This window comes from Eulemur rufifrons, chromosome 16 (assembly GCF_041146395.1).
Source record: "Eulemur rufifrons isolate Redbay chromosome 16, OSU_ERuf_1, whole genome shotgun sequence".
Lineage (NCBI taxonomy): Eukaryota > Metazoa > Chordata > Mammalia > Primates > Lemuridae > Eulemur > Eulemur rufifrons.
The window spans coordinates 1,858,132-1,881,642 of NC_090998.1; the positions used below are offsets into that span (position 1 = coordinate 1,858,132).

Consider the following 23,511-nt stretch of genomic DNA (forward strand, 5'->3'; position numbering starts at 1 on the left):
TATTCCATCTTCTTCATTAAATGCATTCTACACCCTCATGGGTTTATGTCTGTTTTATTTCTTTATTATCATTTCAATAGAGTTTCAGGAGAACCAGAGGAGTGTGCCCCATCTGCCATGTTTAACCAAAAGTCCATCAACCAACCACTTTAAAAGGGAACTTTTAGAACATAGCCTACTTATAACATAGGGGCTACTTGTAATTGTCATTTTCATTCGGTGTGCCATTTCCATTATTTATAAAAGTTTTTGCCAAATCCTACAAATGGCAATAAAGGACTTAAATTGTTATTTATTTTTGAATACAAAATCACCCAATATATTAAGAGTAAATTCACTTAAAAACTTAGTATGAGTTTTCCAAAATAGCGTTGACCCTAGATACCTTGATTTTGTCTTTTCTAATTTGGTCTCGACTCCAAGCTTATGTCTGCAATGAAATCAAGCATCGAAAAAGAATTTCATTCTAATCCTACAAGGATCAATAATAATATATTCAACATATCAGCCTGGCTCTGAAATCTCCCTGTCATTCCTGTCCATAACTTACCTTAAGTATTATATTTGGGAAAATATATCTCTAAAATTTATTTCCATGTACCAAAATCATATTTAATTGTGAAATGGAAAACACAGTAAATGGCTAATATAGAAGAATAATCTAAAAGAAGTGGTCAAATTCAGCTTTTTGTTAATTAGTTTTTATTTGATTAATTTTATTTGATCTCTCTAATAACTGAGATACTCTTGGATATCAATTTTAAAAAGAAACTTGCTTTTTAAACTTTGGAGTGTACATTAAAAACATTTAAGTATTTCTTGGCTGGGCGTGGTGGTTCATGTCTGTAATCCTAGCACTCTGGGAAGCCGAGGTGGGAAGATTGCTTGAGTTCAGGAGTTCGAGACCAGCCTGAGCAAGAGCGAGACCCCAGGTGTTGTGGCGGGCACTTGCAGTCCCAGCTACTCCAGAGGCTGAGGCAGGAGGATGGTTTGAGCTCAGAAGTTTGAGGCTGCTGTGAGCTACAATGACGCCATGGTACTCCAGCCCAGGCAACAGAGTGAGACTCTGTCTTTAAAAAATGATGTATTTCTTAAAAAGTAAACTTTGCTCAAATGCATTATTCACTGATAGTACTTCACTGCTTGGGCCTGGGGTCCCGAAGTTAGGCATTCACAGTTCAAATGGTGTTTCCATCTCCAAATACTCATGGACCATGGTATATTACTTAATCCCTTTAAGTTCAGCATCCTCATTTATAAAACAGGAATAACATATTTCCAAAAAAAAGTTATGAGAATTAAATGTGATAATCCCTATAAAACCTGAACACAGTATCTGGCAGAAAGTAAATGCTCAATAAATGCTTGCTGAATAAATGACTGGATTTTTTTGCCCTAACTTTAACAGCTATCTTATTCACATTTAAAACTTAATAGGTCAAACCCCATCTACAACAAAGGTTAAGACTACAGGCCCTTTTCTGTAATAATATAACCTATTTTGTGCTTGATCAAAATTTAAAGTTACTTTACTTATCAAGCATCTTTTTTTTTTTTTTTTTTTTGGCTAACTAAATAGAGAGTTTGGGATTTTTTTCCTCTTCTAAATTCATCCAATTCAAGACAGGGATAATTATATCCTCAGACACTTGATTTTTGTTTTCACCTAATGAATCCAGAAAACTCTGTGAGAAAACTCACCACAGACCTGTATCAACTCTACCTCTGTCTCCTTGAAATGCCCAAATATGGCCTATGACACACATAGGCCAATGTGAAATACCAAGACCATACAGAGATTCCTGACTAGACAGATCTCGAGGGAATAGAGCCTTCTTAAAAAACCAGTCCCGAGTGAAGCTGACTTCCTTGTCCAAAGAACGATAATCTATATGTCATCGAAGAATATGTAAATCAAATGCAACTATTATATAACTTATATGAATTATACAGAAACATTTAAGAGGTATCTGAGACTGATAGCACCTGTGGTAAACTCTTCTGTGTACTTTTGATGCCAGGTATTGAAAAGATTTTTACGAGTAAGTAACCTAACACCAAATGACTTTTGCTGCAAAGGCAATCAATATCAGATATTGAGAGAAAAAAAGCAAAATGAACCCAGAAGAGTAAGTAGATCCATTCCATTCCATTTTTCGTTGTTCAACTGATTTCATTTGTTTTTTATGGAAATTCATTAGAAACGTTTTAATATGAATCCCAAACGCTACCTTCAATTTGCATCCATGTTTAATAGTAGAGAGAGCAGTACAGGGGGTGTGGAAAAAAGCAATAGAACTGAAATCAGAATCTGTGGGTTTGTATACTGCCTGCCACCTCACCGAGTCTCAGCTGTCTCATCTGCAAAATGGCAGTGAAAATGTCTATCCTACAAAGTTGTGATTATTAAATATGGTAAAATAAATAAATGAAACTAGAACAGTGCCATTCAGTGGAAATCTAAGGTGAACCACAAATGTGAGCCACACATGCAATTTTAAATTAAAAAATACAAAGAAGCACGTGAAATTAACTTTAATAATATATTTTATTTAACCCAATATATCCAAAATATTATAATATAATATTTGAACATCAGTATATATTTTAAATTCACAGCACAGCTCAATTCAGACTAGCCATATTTCAAGTGCTCAACAGCCACAGGTAGCCAGTGACTATCATATTGGACAACATATACCTAGAACCAGGGGAGGTTTAATATATGTTTATTAGATCCAAATAGTATTTCTTATCAGTTCCTGTGGAACTTAGGAAAGTTATTTTTAAAATCAATATGTTTTTAAAAAGAGTTTGTATTTTTATATTTTTGGTATAGTACTTGATATAATATATAATGGGAATTTAAAATAAAGTACTATCTATACTGACTAAACCAAGTATTTAACCAAATAAAAGCAACCAAAAATGATTATCATAGGTCACTAATATTCACTTATGCTATATTTATTTTTGTGGTTTTTTTAAATTAGGATTTGAATTATATATTAATTTGACATAGAATCTAATAATCTCAAAAAAGAAAATAAAATCTGACACAACTAATAAGCATACAAACAATTCAAACTATAAGCTACAAATGATAAAGTTTACCTTCCAGCAAAGAAACAGTAAGAAAACAGAATATTTCTCTACATTGTAAAACTTTTCATTTCACAAGACCTACCATTAGTAAGTCATGTTACAATTTTAATAACTTTCATTTTTTCCTGCCATAAAAATTTAACCGTATTCTCTACATAATAGGATGGCTGCCAATCATAACAACTTAATTACGTAAACATAAGTAAATATGCATTAAATATGATGCACTGTCAAATATTACTTGTATTACATTCATTATTAGAACTGCACTGAATGGTATACAGTAGGCAAATTCTTGTACCTTAAGCTCAAAGAGTAGGATGAAAACTCTACAGAAAACATTTCTTAACTGCAAGGTCTTTCGAAAGCTATCCACAAAGCACAAGTGCGTTTGTGTGCATATGTGCGCACACAGACATATTTGTATATTGAGTGGTATGTTCTTGTTTTTGTGTACGGAGATGGCCCTGAAATTGATATATCAGTCTTTCTCTGGGCTGCCCAACAGTCCAGCACAAGTGGTGAGATAAAGTATAACAATAAAATGGAGACAGAATACTAGATAGGTGACTGCTACCTCATTTCAAATCTGACAAGGACCATTTAGTTACCTACTATAACTTCAGCATTACAAATGGTATGAAATTCTTAATAACAAAAAGAAATTCTTTGGATTTTGATTTTTCATTTTCTTTGTATTCAGAAGATGGCACTTTTAGAATACACACCATCTCCCTCCAACACTTTATCAAACATTCAGCCAGAAGAGATACATAAGGAAAAAGTGCTACTAGCTGAATCATTAATTCTATGTTCAGTGGCACCACCTGTGTCCCTCTGCAGTCTCCTGACCAACAATTCGCCTCAACCAGCCCTGCTCAGGCTTAAGATCAATGATAGGCTCACACTACAAATTGGTAAAGCTGTAGAAGACAGGGTTTAAAGACATATCATCACATTCATACTCACTTGAACTTCTCCAAGGAAGAAGCTATTCCCTCAGTTAGGCATGCAATCCCCAAGCTAACGAATGCTGACACCTACAGTCATTGATACTAAACACAAACACGAAGGCATACACTGTACAATTTTAAACACTGGGCCAAACTTCAGAGGTAAAACTACCCAATGTATTAAGAAAGACTCACATCTGGCATTTCTGTAGAGAAGGAAAGGGTCCTGGAGTTGGAAATCCAGGTCTTTAGTAATGGGCTCTGTCCTATTTTCCATGCTCAGCCTATTCATAATGGTGAATCCATGCTTTGGAGAAGCAGACCTAAAAATTACAAGGGGTTGGGGGAAATCAAAAGACAAGTTGCTCAGTACACCACACTTTCAGTTGACTAACTACATTCTGATGTGTCTCTCCACCTTTTTGTATGTGTATACAGCTTTGTTTGTACAAGCAGACTGTACACATACAAATCAATATTTTTTTTACCATTGGCATCATATCTGTACTAATTCATATGTAATACAGCCTGATTGTCACAATCATTCCTTTGATAAAATTGAGTCATACTTCTTTAACTCTTTGTGTGTGTGTATAGATATCTTATTTCCCTACCTAGGTGTAAATTCCTTTAAGGCAGAGATGGTAATTACATTTTAAAACACTACTGACAGATAACTTTTAAAGAACCTTGGTTGTTAATATAGAGTGTACATCACAATTATACAAAATATAAAATATACAAATTATATTCAGCATTGGTCTGAAATTGAAAGCTGCAAGATCTCTTAAGAAATGAAACAATGCTGGTCAATAAACTTGTGAGGACGTTCAGTATAAGCTAAAAGTTTATGTAACAGTACAAAGGGCAGATAATTTGTTTTCTTCAATATAAGGCAAACAGCTTCACGTATAAACTACTAGAAAAGTTTTTCTCCATAAAAATGTGGCAGTTAGTGACTTTTTATTTTCATTTCATTCAATAAACCTTGAATGCCTCCTCTGGCAGGAGGAAAGAACCCAAATTATACGGAGTATAAACTCAAACAACTCCACGTGCATGTGTCTATCCTTGGATGGCCGCCATACAGTAATTCAACTGTGCAACTTCTGGTGCCAATGAAATACCACACACACTACCACTTACACACTGAAACTGAAGCAAGCAGAATTCATTTATTTATACTAGAGTGCTAGGGTTGTTATTAACAAACCCACAGAAATGTTATAAGCAACAGGAAGAAAAGATGTTTATTCTTAGTTTTACATTACCTCTAAACAGCTGATGCTGACAAAGAAGTTAAATACAGCTACATTACCACTGACAGGATTTTCTTTTGAAACCTCTAATTTTAACATTGATGGAAGGCAATCCTTGCCTAGCTTATTTTACAGGGAGGTAAAGTGGCATATGATAAATACCAGAAATAACCATGATAATCATTTCAACTTAAATTCAGAGGAAGAATGAAAACGTACTCCTGAAGAGCTGTTTGAGGGTCCTCTTAAGTGTCAGGTTCAGAAGTCACCAGTGGGTGTCTGTATGAACTCTTCATTACAGAAAGACGTAGGAGGAAATAAAGTAAAGAAATGATTTTTTAAATGGGATTAAGTGTTTTTATACAAGCAGGATTTGATTCTTCATGTATTTAATTATCACGACAGGATCTCACATCTTTAATAGTACGGGTGCTGTATCATCTCATAATTTATAAAACAGGCCTGGGGATAAATGTGCCAATGGCTCTAAAGCAACTTCTACAGAAGTCAAAATAGATCACTGGCAGCTCCACTACCAAAACTCCCTTTTGATTTTTACGTGCTGTCATTCTCTTCTGAGGAAAGACCTCAACATACTAGAACCTGGTGCGGGGTTTTTTGCAGGGGAGGAGGGAGGCATCCTATTCTTGAGCAGTTAGATTTGGAGAAGAGATTAAGAAACAGGGATGGATTTTTTTTTCTCAATTTAATGGTTTGTTTCATAGACAGCTCCATTAGCAGCTTGGTGGATATTAAGACATACTAGAAAATAAAAACCTACATTTGGTTTCCGTACAAAAGAGAAAATATTTGTATAATTGTTACTCTTCCATATTTTTTTTTTTTTTGAGACAGTGTCTCACTCTGTTGCCCAGGCTAGAGTACCGTGGCATCAGCCTAGCTCACAGCAAAATCAAACTCCTGGGCTCAAGCAATCCTTCTGCCTCAGCCTCCCGCGTACCTGGGACTACAGGCATGAGCCACCATGCCCGGCTAATTTTTGCTATATATTTTTAGTTGTCCAGATAATTTCTTTCTATTTTTAGTAAAGACGGGGTCTCGTTCTTGCTCAGGCTGGTCTCGAACTCCTGAGTGCAAACGATCCACCCGCCTCGGCCTCCCAGAGTGCCCGATTATAGGCGTGAGCCACCGCACCTGGCCTCTTCCATTTTTTTTTTTTAAGAAAACATCAAAAATTCCCCCAAACAATCATTAACACATATTAATGTGTCTTTTCTTTCCCTTCTCAGAAGAATAATGCTTGCTGTGAGAAACAAATGAGAATGCATCCTGTGTGCTTGGCACACAGAGTTCAATCATTTGGTTTTCTTTTTACACTTCAGACTTCCCAGAGCAGTTATACTCTGCTGAATACATTCACTCGGTGGCATGCTCTGGTGCTTTGGATGTTTGGGAAGATAATGTAGACTAATATACCAATAGTTCTTGGGCACTCCCACTGCTTTTCTGAGCCTGGGAAGAGTGTGACCTCTTTGTCACCAAGTCTGCTGGCCCCACCATCCATTCCTTCCTTCCCATCCCACTGCTGCCTCCACTGGAACAGAACCTCCTTCCCCATTGCTACCCTCCATTGTTCTACTGTGCCCACAACAGGCCTCTTTATCCTGTTCTAGTCCTGCTTTTATCTTCCCAGCTGACTAGTCTCTGCATCCTTGAGGGCCCTAAAACCCAACTGTTACCCGGTATCAGTTTCATCTTTACACCCGCTCCTTCAGAGAACTCGTTCTCTCATGGTTTCAACTGACAAATTACCCTAAATGCTCTACCGTCAGCACCGCCCGACACTGACTGGCTGGATACCTCCACTTGAATGCCCTGCTACCACTCCACAGTCATTACTTCAAAATGAGGTGAAGACTTAGCCTCAAACAAGATTCTTGACTTCCTTTCCTACCTTTCTAATCCATCACTGCTTTTGTCATTCTGTCAGTCTTCCGTATTCAAAATAGTAATGTTATTTTTTAATTTCACCACTCCTCTATACATGCAGTCTTTCTATGCCCTTTCCATTTCAACTTCTGTCATTCAAGTCCAAACTCTCATCATGTCATATCTACTCCACTGCAATAATCTTTCCAATGTCTTCCCTAACTCCAGTGTCTTCCAGAACCAACGCGTCCTCATGTTAATACACTGATCTTCCCCATTTTCTCACAACACTACCACTCTCCTGTTCAGAAGCTGTCAATGACTCCCTACTGCTAAGAAAATAAATCTCAGAATCCTTAGTCTGCCATTCCAAGTCACCGAATCTCCTTGCCCTTGTTAACTAACATAAACCAACAAAAATACTCTGCACCAGAGTCGTTTTCCTTACTGTCCCTGTATCACGGGAGGTTCCATGCCTGTGCTTTGCCATCCCTCCTGCTGGGACTGCCCTTTCCTCTCCTCTGTGCAAGGTAAATTCTACCTATTCCTGAGACCCAACTCAAGACCCTTCATTCTATAAAGCCTTCCACAATCACAGCAGCCCATTCATTGCTCAGCAATTAGGATAGTCTATCCTGAATTATAGTTTATTTTTTTTTTATTTTTATTTTTTTTTGAGACAGAGTCTCTCTCTGTTGCCCAGGCTAGAGTGAGTGCCGTGGCGTCAGCCTAGCTCACAGCAACCTCAAACTCCTGAGCTCAAGGGATCCTCCTGTCTCAGCCTCCCGAGTAGCTGGGACTACAGGCATGCGCCACCATGCCCGGCTAATTTTTTCTATATATATTTTTAGCTGTCCATATAATTTCTTTCTATTTTTTAGTAGAGATGGGGTCTCGCTCTTGCTCAGGCTGGTCTCGAACTCCTGAGCTCAAACGATCCGCCCACCTCGGCCTCCCAGAGTGCTAGGATTACAGGCGTGAGCCACCGCGCCCAGCCTATAGTTTATTTTAAATGTGAATATATGTGTAAAGAAAATATATTTGTGTGTGTCTGTACGTATTTCCTGTCTCCCCAATGAAACTGTACCCCTAAAAGGATTTGCATTAGGCCTTTGTATTTCATCTTGCACCTCCCTTGCAGGTGATGGACTTTAGCTATGACATTTTATGTGAATGTTTATGTGAACAATAAGTTTAGATATTGAGCCAATATACATATTTCCCTGCATGTACTTGTGATGTTAACAATATCTGATAAAAAAATGACTAAAAACATGAGTTTATTCAATCTATCCTAAAACATCTTCTATTAACCAGACAATGCAGGGCTGAAAGACATCTTCAATTTTGGATCATGTTTTTTTAAACAGTCAAGGATGGGGCAAAGGTGATCAATAAAACCCTTTTCCAAATATTGATTAAATATTATAATATTCTTCATAGTGTTCTAGCTCCCCGTCAATGCATTATATTCAAGAACTCTGTACCATTCATTTGAATCAAAGGATAAATATTTAATACTATTTTAAACAGAGCACAAAGATTTAAGTGCATCTACATTGAAGCTTAAATTATATTCTGAAATTAGTATTCATGAGAATATACCTGGTGACATTATTCAGCATTCCCTTCCTTGTCTTAACTAATAATTTCAAACTATGATTTAGTTCTTTTACTTCTCCTTGAAATAAAACTGCAATTGAAGAAGAGCGACACAACTGAGCTAAAATATTATTTCAAAGACTGTCAGTTTCTTTATAAAAGTAAAATACTCTTACCTTGTATAAACAAACAAGGTTCCTTCCACATCAGTCTTTTCCTAAAAAATAAAAACAAAGAACACAACATATGTATGTTCTCTTCTTTCACAGAAGTAGAGAACATAAACTTCTTACAGAATAGGAATCATATCCAACTTCAAGTAGGTGAAACTACAATGGGCCAAATAGACGCAACGTGAGAGTTATTCTTAGGAAAAGGAGAAAGCAGGTTCTAGGCCATAACTGTGGCTGTGCTAAGCAGCAGGAAGCAGTCTTTCTTCTGTCATTTACAAAATAAACCACCATTATCTCTCTTTACCAAATATAAGGATAGCAACACACCTCTAGCTGAAACAATGAGAAAATGGGTGTGCCCCATGGATTTCAGGTGAAAGAAGAGATGACAGTAAGTGTGTCGCCTTTCCATCTGTCCACCAAACTGGGCACATGGCAAGCCACAGAAATCACCTGTGTCTGCATTTCATTATCTTGCACTTTATTTTGGGGGTTCATTTTCTCTCGCCATATCCTGTCACTAAGGAAAGCAGATGATCTGCCTATAACTCTACTTTGACTGCTAGACAGAGAGGACAACAATGCCATAGAGTTCTCAGATGAATTCATCACCTACTCGGTGTAGAATATTTAGAGTCAAGTTCTGCCCCAAGATCTCTGAAATAAAGTTAGATAGAAATACTACCAAGTTAGGGTTCAAGAAATTTGCCTGAGAAAATCTGGGGGAGGTAGTAAACTTAAAATGATAGTTCAGTTAGTTCATTTGGCATTTCTTTTCCATTTCTCCAAAGGCAGGAACACAGGCACTGAGGATAATATTCATCAATATCATGCACACTAATACATATATATATATATGTATATATATATAGTGTGTGTGTGTTTCCATATCAGACTACTATAATTCAGAATTTAAAATATACTTTTGTTATTTACATGGTTTAATTTCAGCATTCTATTTAAACTCCCAATATTTTATTATTAATACCTATTACCATAATCATTCAAAATTTAAGTACTCTAATTTTGGTGAAAAATACTCGTTAAGAAAAAAGGTGTAACATTAAAATAACTTTTAAAAGGCACACAAAAAATTGAAAGCATAATCCTTTCACATGCTCAAGTAATTTCAGCAAGTTTCTTGTTCACTTTAGTTTAGTGGGTCTCAAGGTGGGGTCCCCAGAGCAGCAGTGTCAGCATCACCTGGAACTTAGAAATGCAAATTCTTGGGGCCCCTGCCCAAACCTACTGAATCAGAAACTTGGGGGTGGTGCCCAGCAACCTGTTTTTTATTAAGCTGTCCAGGTGATTCTGATATGCGCTAGTTTGAGAACCAATGCCTTAGTTCAATAACATATTCTCTGCCCATGAAATTATATTAGGAGTCATAAAAACAAAATCCATTATGGCACATATCATATCAAACTATTAGCAAACATTGTTTTTTAAGAGTAAATGGCTACAAAAAATATCATTACTTATTAACAAAAATTTTAACCTCAAGATGTTTATTACAGACTATGCAATTAGAAATAAAGAATTTATAACAGTTAAAACAATTTTAGCCAGTCTTTTCTTTAACATATAAGCATAGTTAAGAAAGTCAAGGAGTTCACGCTTAAACTGGATTTACTATGAAGTTCGTATAAATCACTCCAATGTACTGTGAAAAGTGCCCTTATTTTTCAAATGTGGCCCATCTGCCACTGTACTTTGAAAAATATTCTGAGGCAAAATGAAAAAAACATATACAGAAACATTACTTGTGATGTTTTTTCCTACCTGTTGAGAAATCTATTACATCCTGAGTGCACTTTAGGCACTAAGAATTACTTAAACTCAAACCACCACGGTATCAATCATTAAGAAAATGGTTACTATGCTACAATAAATGCTACCTAGTCTAAGAACTTGTGGGTGGGTGTCCTTAAAGTTTAACTGGTGCAGTCAGCAAGTATTTATGAGTCCACAAGCCTTTAAGATTAAATTTGTAAAAATGAAACATTTGGCATTATCTGTTACATGGAGAGGAAACTGAAGGCAAGATACAGGTGATGGAACTAGGCCCCCGAAGAACTTCTGTGCATTGTCAGTCTCGCCACAAAGTCAAAATACTTTCCTGACTTCTAATATTTAACCTTGGACTGTTTTATCTTAGTAATTCAAGTCACGATACTTGTATGTATCGATACACATAAAGCTAAATAGCTTATGACAGTTTCCTTTCTTCCTTGATGTAACAGAAATTCCCTTTTCTTAAAAAAAAAAAAAATCCTTTTATGCCACATTTTAGTTTTGAAAAATCCAGAATCAGAAATGTACAAGGCATGCTTCTTCTAGAATTATATTCTAACTCGTAACAAGCAGTTCTTAAAACTGAGATTTTTTTTATCTAACATTACACACACAAAAATACTAGTTTGTTCCAAGAAAGAAATTGTGTTTCAGTAATTATAAATTGGGACATGGAGTGGGCTTCTTGCTAGATCATACTGGGCTAATTAGTTTATTATTCTATGTCTCAGTTTGCCCAGTGAAAAGAGATAACTAGCCTACGCCACTCAGATAATCTGATGAAAAACCACATTTTTAAGTGCTCTATGATACCTGGATAAAACAGGCTTTGAAAACATAAATTTGTCCACAATGGCTGAACCAGCTCAAATTCATGCATTTTCCTTGTCCCTCCACAGTTATCCAAGGGTAATCAGATTTTTTTTTTTTTTTCTAATTTCTGAGCAAAGTCCAGGGTAGGGGGTGTAGGGAATAATTAAAACAAAATTTTTTTTTTTTGAGACCAGGTCTCACTTGGCCCAGGCTATAGAGTATAACGGCATCATCATGGCTCACTGCAACCTCAAATACCTGGGCTCAAGTGATCCTCCAGCCTCAGTCTCCCAAGAAGCTGGGACTACAGGTGCGTGCCACCACAAGTGGCTAATTTTTCTATTTCTTGTAGAGATGGAATCTCCCTCTTGCTCAGGCTGCTCTTGAACTACTGACCTCAAGCAATCCTCCCGCCTCAGCCTCCCAAAGTGGTAGGATTACAGGTGTGAGCCACCACACCAACCTAAAACCAGATCTTATTAGATCTTCCTTAGATCATCCAAGTAAGGACAGCTTTTATGTTAAAATATTAGTTCACATCTTGAGGCATTTTAGCTTAAATTTTAAAAGTACATTTTAATGATTTAATATTACACTCAATTATAAAATCTAACAAGTGCTAAAGAAATAAGCTCAAAATTCAAAACAAAATGAACTATCAAATAGTGCTGTTTTGCAAATTATTGGGACTCAGAAGTTTGACACTTTTGAAACAACTCAAAGCAATCTCTATTTTACTGATTATTCTAAGTTAAAATAATCAAAAATAAGTCTCAATTTATCCTTCCAAATCTGTCTCTCTGAAGCTTCCAACAGGATCAAATGTCTAGGCTTCATTAACCAGAGGTTTTGATGTGGCAGTTTGTACTTTTTAAAACTCCTGAGTTATTCTGATACACAAAAAACTTAGAAAACTACCAGTTAGAAACACAAGAACTAGTCACTTTAAGGCAGTTTCCCAAGCTCAGCATGTTTGACATCTGGGGCCAGATAAATCTTTGTTGTGGAGTCTGTCCTGTGTATTGTGGGATGTTTGGCAACAACCATAGCCTCTACTTTGTAGATGCCAGGAATAACCTCCCCTAGTGTGACAACTAAAAATGTCTCCAGACACTGCCAAATGTCACCTAAGGGCAAAATCAACTCCAGCACTGCTCTAAAGACTAAGAGGTAGAAAATAATACCACGGGTATAGTCTTCAACCGACAGGTAGATATTGGCGGGGAGCAGTCTTAAGATCCTGGCAATGGGGAATTCCTATTCCAGTCATGACATAATCTTCCTTAATCCTTCTTTAAAACAGTCCATTCTCTGTCCATCTTTCATTCCTAATTTCTCCTCCTCTGAATGCCTGAAGTCCTTCTTCATCTATTTTCAGTGTAGTAAGAATCCCCCTCTCTGACACCTCACCTGCCTTCCTGCAAATACCTTCTTCTTTATAAAGAACATTTTTATGTTCTTTATACTTTTGTTAGGTTTACTTTCAAATGGCTCCCATCTAGAGACCCTAAGTATGGAGACAGTGGTGACAATTTGTTTGCCTCCAGCAACTGCTCTGCAGCTGAAATAGGTCTCTCTTTCTCTCTTTTTCTGGCTACCATAGCCTTGAAGATTAGTACTTTGAAAGAATGATCTTTTCCTGAATGTTGCCCTGTTTGAAGGCAACAAGTCCAGGAAGTGGGAAAACCGAACGCCTATAAATAATGCATTGTGACACTTCTGCTTCTTGATAAGGCTTTTGTTGATGGGCTTCACTGGGTATCTAGTAAACCTCTGTAACCATTTTAAAGGGTATCTATCACATAGATAACTGTCAAAGCCTATAGGAAACAATTGTTATTCATGAGAAATGCTCTACTCTGTACATTAACAATTTCTCAGTATTCTCCAGATGCTAATCCTCTTGTCATGTTAGTTTATATCTCTGGTCCTTATCTATTACAGAATTACGACATTATACCTTTGGCATTTTTCTATAGAGCAATAAAACAGCCATATGTAGAATGTCTTTACATATATGTAATTTTTAAATACCACACAGCAAATTGTCCACTATGTTGCTCAATGTTCTTCATATAAGAACCCAGGTGATAAATTCCCTCTGGAAACTAGGGGAAAATAACTTCTTTCCTGATCAAGTGATACATTTCCTATTATAGAACAGTGAATATTAAAGAGCTTTTCCTGTTTTCCTTTTGGGTTTGGCTACTAGGAGAGCAGACCTAAATTCTTTGCCCCATTTCAGTAAATTTCCTCAGTTAAGAACTTAGGGCAAAACTCTTCTTTTCTATGCCATTTTTGCTTCTTTATCTTTGTGTTTTTGTGTTAATGATTTTCAGGTGAGTTTTACTACAGGCTGCTGAAAATCCATACTGGAGATAAGGAGGCTTATGAATGTAGATGTTAAAAAAATGTATGGATTTGTTCAATATGGATGTTTTCTTTAAGTTATGGTGTTTATTATGGATTTGAAGAACACCTAAAAAATTCGTCTGAAATACACTCATGCAGGTTAATTCTTTTACTGTTTTGCAACCTATTTAAAAACAATAGACAGATATCATATGTAATAATATGATACAAATTGGACAGATGAACACTATTGGGACAAAAATCACTATGAGGAAAGAAATAAAATTACATCTCTCTACATTCAAGTAGGTGAGTTAGAAAATTACATGTAGCAATTCCTGCAACAGGACTCCTCAAGTGTCCTCTGTTCCTACCCCATTCTAATTGTGAAGAAAATTAAATTTCATTCCATTACTATTTACTGGGACTCTGCTTTGAGAAGAGCACTAAGATAACTCGGCTCTCAAATGAACTCCAATATCAAACTTGGTGGGCGTTACACTCAGCTCCATTTTGTCTTTTATTTCTCAGTGTTGGTTCTTTTCTTGGTGATTTCCCTGAGCTTACAACTTCAGATTTCTCTCCTTCTATCAAGGTTTGATTTCTCTTCGTCCCATCTAAGACTGATGTTCCAGAACCAGAACTCTCCACTTTAATTCGTTTCCTATCCCTGCCTCCTCTAGAGCCGCTATTTTATTATAACAGAACTCTTGCTCTATTTTCTCGGAACACATAAGTCTTCCGGCCTCAAGGCATCCGGTCCTTTCTTTCCTTCAGCTCTCAGGGTCCCGTGCCAGTTCGGTTTGGGCTCCCAACGCGGGGTATCTTAGTCTTCCCCAACTCCAAGTGGTTGCACGGATCGGCCTCCCCCGAGAACACCCGCGTCCAATCTCCACACCTTCGGCCGCAGGCCCCGATCCACCCACCTACAGGGCGTCAACTCCCCTCCCCCGCACTGGGTTCTCCAGCCCGAGTCCGACGCCCCCCTTCTCCACCCCAGCCCTGGTCTGGCAAGCCCCATCGCGTCCGCACGCACCCACTCGTTGGCCCGATGGCCGAAGGTGTACAGAGCCACCTGGCTGGCCACGTCCACGATGCGGTTGATATAGGGGTCGTGGCGCTGCAGGGCTGCTAGGCTGATGTCGCGCCCCTTCCCCACCAGGCCGCCCGCCGCCACGGCAGCCATCTTCCCTCCCTCCCGGACATCAACAGAGGGCTCTCGGAAGGCACTCTCAATGGATCGCAGAACGAGCGAGCCGCCTCTCGACCGACAACCCACCGTGACCACAACTCAGGGCGGCCTTCGGCTCCAGCCGCCCCGCCCCCTCTTCCTTTCACCGCCCACGGACGCAAGGCATCATTAATCGACGGCCGCGCTCCCGCCGCTGAGGATCGTTGCCACTGGCAACGACAAGCTGGGGCCTGCCCTCTGAATCCGTTTTTTTCTCTAAGGGTCTTTTTCTTCCTGCTTGAGCCTCAGAGCTATGCGCGCCGTAGGATTTCCCTCTGGGATGTGTTCGACGCCTTGGCATGTCTTTTCCTTGGCGCTTCAGTAATCAAAAAGCATTAATAACTGTGTAGAGAAAGAGAACTGTGATTTCTGAGAGCGTTAACACCCAGTGGTTCTCAAAGTGTGGTCCTCGAACCCCTTGGGGGTTTCTGAGACTCTTTGGGGGAATCTGCAAGGTCAAAACAATTTTCATGACAGTGCTAAGACTTACTTTGACTGGTTCGCTGTGCTGACGTTTGCAAACAGTGGTGGTTCAAAGTGCTGGTGGCTTAACAGGAATGGAGGCAGGGGCACCAAACTGCTGCTTGTCAACGTATGCTTCACTGCCCCGCATTGTCAGTTAAAGAGGAAGTCAGAGTAGTGTCAATTGAGAGTGTACGTGATAAAGCAGTAAAAATGATTAATTTTATTAAAGTTTAATCCTTGGGTACTCTTCTTTCTACTATTCCGTGTGAAAAAAAATAAGTATGCACAAAGCACGTGTGCTGCATACCCAAGTGCCGTATTTGTCTCCGGGAGAATATTTCTGTGCTTGAGCTGTGAGCTGAGTTAGTGTTTTTATTTTTATTTTCACGAAACACTGTTTTTACTTGAAAGAAAGATGGGCAAATTATGGTTATTCAAACAGGTATTTGACAGATATTTTTTCAAAAATAAATAAAGTATACCTGTCACTTCCAGGAAAACAAGGGACAATTATTATTGCCAATGATAATTTTTGTGCCGTCAAGTTGGAATTAGACATTTAGAAAATGTGTATCTGCTGCTATCAGCTTGACTACTTCTCAATACTTACAATGTTTCTGATGAGATCAGTGGTGGTATTGAATGCAATTTTTTTAAATATTGTGTAATGAAAAGTGTTAACATCTGAAAGATCTGCTTAACTCCGTGAGCCAATATTTTCCAAATGACCGATGTCTGATGTTACATAATCATGCATAAGTAAAAGATCCATTCAAGGACAAGGTAGACTAAATGGATTTTAATGTAACAGAGTATGAAAAGTTAATAGATAGGATTTCGGATAGCACATTGCAACTAACCTTTGAGAAACTACCACTTGTCAAGTTTTGATCTGTTATCCAAGAAGAATATCCAAAATCATCCAAAAAGGCTATTAAAATGCCCATCCCTTTTCCAACTGCATTATCTGTGCGAGGCCAGAGTGTCTTCATATAGGAATACTTCAAATAAAACACAAATAGCAACAGATTATAGGCAGAAACAGCTATGAGAATCTAGTTGTCCTCTATTAAGCCAGAAATTAAAGATACTGCAAAAATGCAAAATACTTTTCTCACTAAATTTTTTTTGCTTTGGAAAAAATTATTTTTCATAAAAATATGTTATTTATTTTACATTTAATAGTTTTATTATATTTTAAATGAATGAATAAGTAGTCTTTATCACTTTTAATTCCCAGTGGGGTAAATATGGATAGCTATAACTCACATAAACAAAAGTTCTTTGAAGGAGTCCTCAATAATTTTTAAGAGTGTAAAGGGGTCTTGTGACTAAAAAGTTGAGAAACACTGACCTAAACCATTTATATAGCAATAAATATTAGAACAACTGTGCAGAAATCCTTACCCACATTCATGAACTCTTATTTGATACAGAAATATCACAGATATGGTATATGTGGCTTCTCAAAGTAATAAACTGTTATATAATCTTTGCAGTAACGATTTCAACTTTATTGAAATTCGTGGTTAAACTCCATTTTGGATCCTCTGTCCTATTGACTCCAAGCCTAACTTCCCAATGGGGAAGAATACACCTGTGGCTTCAAACTTTTTTTAACTGGGGCTGGGGCTCATTTGCAATCTGAGCCAGAACACACGTTTATATATTTATATCTGATAGTAACTAAAAGTTTTATGAAACAATACTAAGTGATATAGGTAGACAGGTTCACATATATTTACATACATGTTTCCTTTTTTAAAAGGCTGGTTGTGACTCTCTCAATTGATTTCATGACCAGCTAATGGATTGTGACCTGTAGTTTGAAAAACAGTATTACAGCAACTGAGCCACCATACAAAGCTAACTAGACAACTTCTCATTATTCCACTACCTTGTTTCCAGTTACTGACTGCTCTTTGCTGTTGATCACATATGTACTTCTAAAAACAAGTTTAGTTTGTAATATGAGCAATGGAAAATTTCGTTGAACTAGTCTTACACTATCTCACTTGATTAGCTGTTCTAATTTTGATTATTCGACGTGACCACAGATTCTACTTTGCATTTCCTTCACACATATAATGGGGCATTGCTTTTTTTTTCCCCCAGCTTTTGCCCCTTAAGTTCCGTGATCCTTACACAGATCATTTCCCCCCTAACTTTTCAGTCTCCCCCTCTTTAACATGTAAAGAACAAATCCTGGCACCCAAAGAACAAATTGCTTTGAGCTCAATAGAGAATACAGGCAATATGGCAGGGGTGGGGATTATAATATCTTAAATGTTCACAAAACAAAAATGCCCTATAGCCTGAGTGACCTGAATGACCACAATCATAAAGCATTTACGGAGAGCCCACTAGGTGAAATTCATTCATTCATTCTTCATAATTTATTGTTGCTTATGTGTCTGTGATGAAATTTTAGGGTCATGTCATCCCTAGTCCCTGATGAGTGAAATGAACATACTGTTTGTTATTCTACTTATTGGTAGATACACATATGTGATCAACACACCAATATGATTCTTAGTAGAGTCGATTTTTTATTTCTGTCCAGAGTAAATGAAGGAAATGACCTATCTCCTATTTCAACATTCTTGTATCTGAACTGTTTTCTCTCAAGCATTTTACACATTCCCATCTCTCTTCCTTTGCCCATTTGTCCCCTTAGCCTAGAATGACCTTTTCTTGGAAAATTCACCTCCTGCCTTCTTCTCCCATACAATCCTTCTTCCTATGAATCCTTAGTGCACTCTGTTACTATTTTTCTTGTGATACTTAACTCATCTTATCCTGAATTAGAGTGATTTATTTATTTAATAGGTTACATATCCCCCCATTCTAAAAAGGACAAAAAATGAGTCATTGTAACTAAAGAGAATTGGTACAGAAAATCTAATCTGAAGATAGTTATTGCAGTTGAACAACAAATTTAGCTTGGAGTGTCTTAACAGATAATCAAAAAGGAGGAATTAGTAAGTTTCATAAGTTTTGTTTTCATGTGCTTGTTTATCACCTCTGTAGTCTCCCTAGCACTTGGTCCAATGCCTTTCGCATAAGGGAGACTCAGGAAATGCTTATTTTATTGAACTCACCCATGAGTTAGTTGGATTTACTCATGAAACATCTGCATTTTGTTAAGACCTTATGATTTATAGAATATTGAAACCTAAGTTGGAATTAAAGAGCACACAATAACAAGGCCTTTCAGTGTGTACATTCTAAGGAAGATATAAAAAGAAGGAAAAGGTTTTGGGTTTATAACTTTTAATAGCATTAAAAAAAAACCCCAAACCCTGAAGATTAGAAATCATACTCAGGAAAAAAAGAGATAAATAATGTTGCAATGACTTCTGCATTGCCATATTGTTCATCTCTCTGGCCCATAGAGCTTTCTTCCTTTTCTTTTTATTTTTTTTTTCCAAAGGCCTAAAACTCTGACCTTCTAGGATGACGCCAGACTTCTGCCTACTTTCTATTTGAATAATCTGTGTTTGCAAAACCAGATCATCATCACTTATCCAAATATACTAAGTTGCAGGCCCGATATTAGTAAAAGACTATTTCAAATAGGCAAATTCTTTTTTAATCCATGTAACTTCCATTTCTGTTGACTTCCATGGTGCTGGCATACTTCTATTGTGTTTCCATAAGCCTCATCATGATACTTTGAACAAATATTGGTGACTTTGGATTTCATGATTATTTTATAATTGTCATTATGAGATTAAATATGGGCTAACACTTGCTTTTATAAAGTTGGAGACTGCAATTTAAAACAAGTTTATAGTGTGGTAAAAAATAATGTCTGGGTCTGGGATTTTTATACCATGGCAATGACTAAGACAAAATTTACCACCTCATCATTCCAATTAATTCTAAGAAGACAGTGTGTGTAAATTGTTTGAAAATCAGGGTATAACTGAAAACTCTTTGGTTTGTAGCCATGAATGAATGTTTGTGTACAAATATAGACTGACTCTGTATGTCATAATAATTTTAAAACACAAATACACAGTCAGCTTTATTAGTACTTTTTTTCTTTGTTGTGTAAATACCCTCTAAGTTTTGCATTTGTCCTGTAGTAGATTGTGCTAGAATGGAGAGGAGGAGAAGTGCTTCCGGGATGCCCCTAAGAGCTTGTCATTCTAAAATGACTTAAACAGCCTCTGCTTGTGCCATCTGTGTGAGTTGCCCTTTTTGCTAGGAGTTTTATTCCAAATGATAAAAGTGAAGAATTAACTCTCTCCCAGCGGAGGAAAACAGTTTGAAGCAGTGTGTTCTCCGTTGTTTTCAATGCATGGTTCATTAATTTTTTAAGCAGCAGAGCACAGTAGAAAGGGCACCCCCTAGAAAGGGAAACCAGTTTAGCCTCTTTCTGTGTGACCTTCAACAAGTGACCCCACCTGTACCTTGGGGATCATAATATCTGCCCTACCAATTTCTCCAAGTAAATGAAATCGAGTGAGAAAATGTACCTGAAAAACCTTTGCAACCTGTAAAATGTTCTGCAAATGAAAACAAAAACTACTATTATTAGGAATTATAGTATCACTGTCTTCTTCATCATCATTATTAGTTTCATTATCATTATTATTTCTAATAGAAGCCCAGAAGGGATACTTCTAGGCCAATTACCCAACATTCAAATCATCTCAACAAAGTTCTGCATAAGTGACAAAGAATATATAAATTCCCAGGGCAGCTCATTCTCAATATTTTTTTTTTCTTTCCCCCCACTCCCAAATATTTTTAGAAGGTAGAGAATGCAAGCTAAAACATATTTACCAGAAATTTCACAGAGGAAGATATAATATAGGAGACATAGCTCTGTGTTCCATGAGTTTGTACAAAGGGATTAAGATTTGAAACAATCATTCCAGAGCCAGCGCAGCATGAGAAGGGGAGCCGTGGAGTGAAGACTGGGGGATGTGGAGAAGGAAGAAACCTGCCAGGTGGGCCTTTGCTGGGGTAGGAGGTAACCTGTACAAAGGGTCAGAACTTCTCCAGTCTGGCCCAGCAGCTCCCTGGACTAGACTTCTGTTAACCTGACCAGGGAGGGCTGGGGTAATTGGTGCTCTTTGGGGTGGAGAGACCAGATATGCACATTCTCCCTGGATTCCTCTTTGCCTGTCTCTGCCAGTCCCGTGAAATCTATGAATTTACTGTCATTGTCAGTGGTCAGGTGAAGGCTTAGTGGGCCTAGAGGATCTCTACAATAACTACGTCTTTCTAGTTGCCTCATGATGCCCAGAGCACCCTAAGACATGAGGAGGTGCCTTTAATTCCACATGAAGAGGTAATTAGCTTATAATGCAAAGACCTGACGGTGGTGACCAATGTCCATGAGTCTCAGTCAAATTAATCAGTCACTTGATGACCAAGAGGGAGACGAAGATGTAAAGAAAGAGAAAGTTGAGACTGCAGAAGACAAATCTCCCTGTTTCGTTCTCAACGTCCCGTGGAAGGGACAAAAGGATTTAGATAGAGGTCACCTGCCATGCCTCTGAAAACACAGGCAGCTCGGTGTCCCTTCATGGAGGAGGACGTGATTTCATGTGGCTGATTTTACATAAAGACGTCTTGTCCTGGGACAGAGCGGAGGTGTTGAGGGTGGCCACTGATTGTCTCTCACACTAACCGGCGTGTGCTGTCGGAATCATCATCACAGCACTGAGATCATAGAGGGATGGCCTGAGTGATTATTGGGTTTGAGCAAATAACCCACTTCACTTCTCTATGGAATAAAGGAATTGAATTAGAAGGGTGCTTCCTAGCTCCAAATTCTGTGGTTCTCCATTACACCACCTCTGCTTGTGTCAAACGCATACCAAATCTTTACAAATGTGTGCATGAACCCAGAAGCAATACTGAATGATCTGTTTAAGGAAACATCCTGCATTGAAATTGGGTCAGGGCACAAGCCTGGTAAGGATTTTTTAATGTTATATCAAAACCGAGGGCTGACTGCTTTGATCAAGGAGGAAAGCCTTTCTGTCGTTGCTGTGCTCCCTCACTCTCAAAGGCAAGCTGCTGCTGCTGGGAGAAAGGAATATTTACTTTTGCCACCCTGTAGGTGGCTTCCTGCCAGGGCTGATTGGCCCTGTCTGTAGCTTGCTAATCCAGGTGAAATGCATATTTCAAATCATCCATGATGATTTACGTGTCAGTCTGTAAGAAGCAGTCTGGAAATGGAGTCAGAGACTCCTATGTGAAATGTATTTGAAGAATTTTCTAATTACTTATTGTTGTTACAACCTACTATGTTAGCTTTTCACTTTGTGATTGATTTTTCTCTTTTTAAAGTGATGTATGAAGCCTCAAAAGAAATTAAACTGCAAACTATTGTGCTAAACTAAACTTAAGTCCAAGGTGAAGGCTTTGTAGAAATGTCTAGCTTGGTCAGGAGCTAGGACTCTAATAGTGGGGATTAGGGGTTGGGGGGATGAAGGGGAAGCATACAATCTGACTGCTATAATGCTGAGATTTGAGAATATTTCCCTGCCTGGCCCATCAAGCCTGTCATAAATAGTCTATATTGGGTTGACAAACTACAGTGCACAAGGTACATCTGGCCCTCTGCTTATTCTGTAAATAAAGTTTTATTGGAACACAGCCATGCTCATTGTATTATCTCTGGATATTTTCACCCTACAACAGCAGAGTTGAGTAATTGCCACAGAAATCGTATGACCTATAAAGTTTAAAATATTTACTATCTGGTCCTTTATAGCGGTCGTCCCCAAGCTTTTTGGCACCAGGGACTGATTTCATGGGGGCTGGGGTCGAGGTGGAGCTGAGGCCGTGATGCGAGTGATGGGGAGTGGCTGCAAATACAGATGAAGCTTCATTCACTCGCTGCTCACCTGCTATGTGGCCCGGTTCCTAACAGGCCACGAACAGGTACTGGCCCGCAGCTCAGGGATTGGGGACCACAGCTTTACAGGAAAAGTTTGCTGGTCTATGTTATTTAACCAAATCAATAAGTAAGTTATATTGAGAACCTTCTTCATGCTCAGTAGGCATCCAGTTTGTGCACATTGTAAATGCACAATAGATTGAAAGCCCAGTTTCTATTCTTAAGGAATTTAAAATCTAGTTGAGGAGACAAAGACTAGCATACATGAAAAAATAGTGAACAATAAAAGATAATACATAATCAAGGGTTAAAGCATGAGGTACAGGAAAGTACCAGAATTTGGAGGAAAAGAAAGAGGACCAGCTAGGCCTCTAGTCATTGGGGAAAGCAATGTCTAGTATAAAACAGTTCCAGGACACAATAGGAGTTGGATGCTCCCTTGAGATCCACTGTAATTGGATTTGACCTGTATTTCTACTCCTTTGTCATTTAAGTCACTGTTATTTTTGGCCTTGTGCTTGTTGGACACCTAAATGACCAGAAATATTTCTAAGTAACTTTAGCTGACTGATTTATCTGGGATTTGGGATTCCTTCAATCTCCTTGAACTACAGAGAATTTAATCTAGTCATAGTGGCATAATGTCTTTCTTTTTTGGAGACAACGTAGTGTAACAATTGGGAGCAGGAGCTTTGCGGGCAGAGGGACCTGGGTCTGAAACTTGGCTCCAGCTCCTCCTAGCTATATAACCTTGGGCCTTAGTTTCTTCAGCTGTAAAATGAGACAACAGTAAGCCAACCTCTTAGGTTGTTGTGAGAACTAGCTAATATAATGCCTGTGGAGTGTTTAAAATGTAAAGTGCCTGGTACAAAGACAGGCCTCCATGAGTGTTTAGTCATTGACCGTTGCTCCTGATAATAGCAAGATTTATACCCCGGACAAGAAAGCCACACTGACTTCCAGAACAAAAAGTATTTATCATTTATAAAGGTACTTTGTGTATAGTAAC

At 38.0% G+C, this 23,511-nt stretch overlaps 1 protein-coding gene across 1 annotated transcript; it reads right to left on the reverse strand.

The window, feature by feature from the left end:
• Nucleotides 1-4,095: 4,095 nt before the first annotated feature.
• On the reverse strand, nt 4,096-15,127 carry LOC138396570 (mRNA-decapping enzyme 1B-like). Its single transcript, XM_069490078.1, has 3 exons — nt 14,978-15,127; nt 8,986-9,026; nt 4,096-4,381 (listed from the first exon to the last, which is right to left on the reverse strand). The coding sequence occupies exons 1-3, from the start codon at nt 15,125-15,127 to the stop codon at nt 4,129-4,131; spliced, it is 444 nt and encodes a 147-aa protein (XP_069346179.1). The 3' UTR covers nt 4,096-4,128.
• Between the last annotated feature and the right edge of the window lie 8,384 nt (nt 15,128-23,511).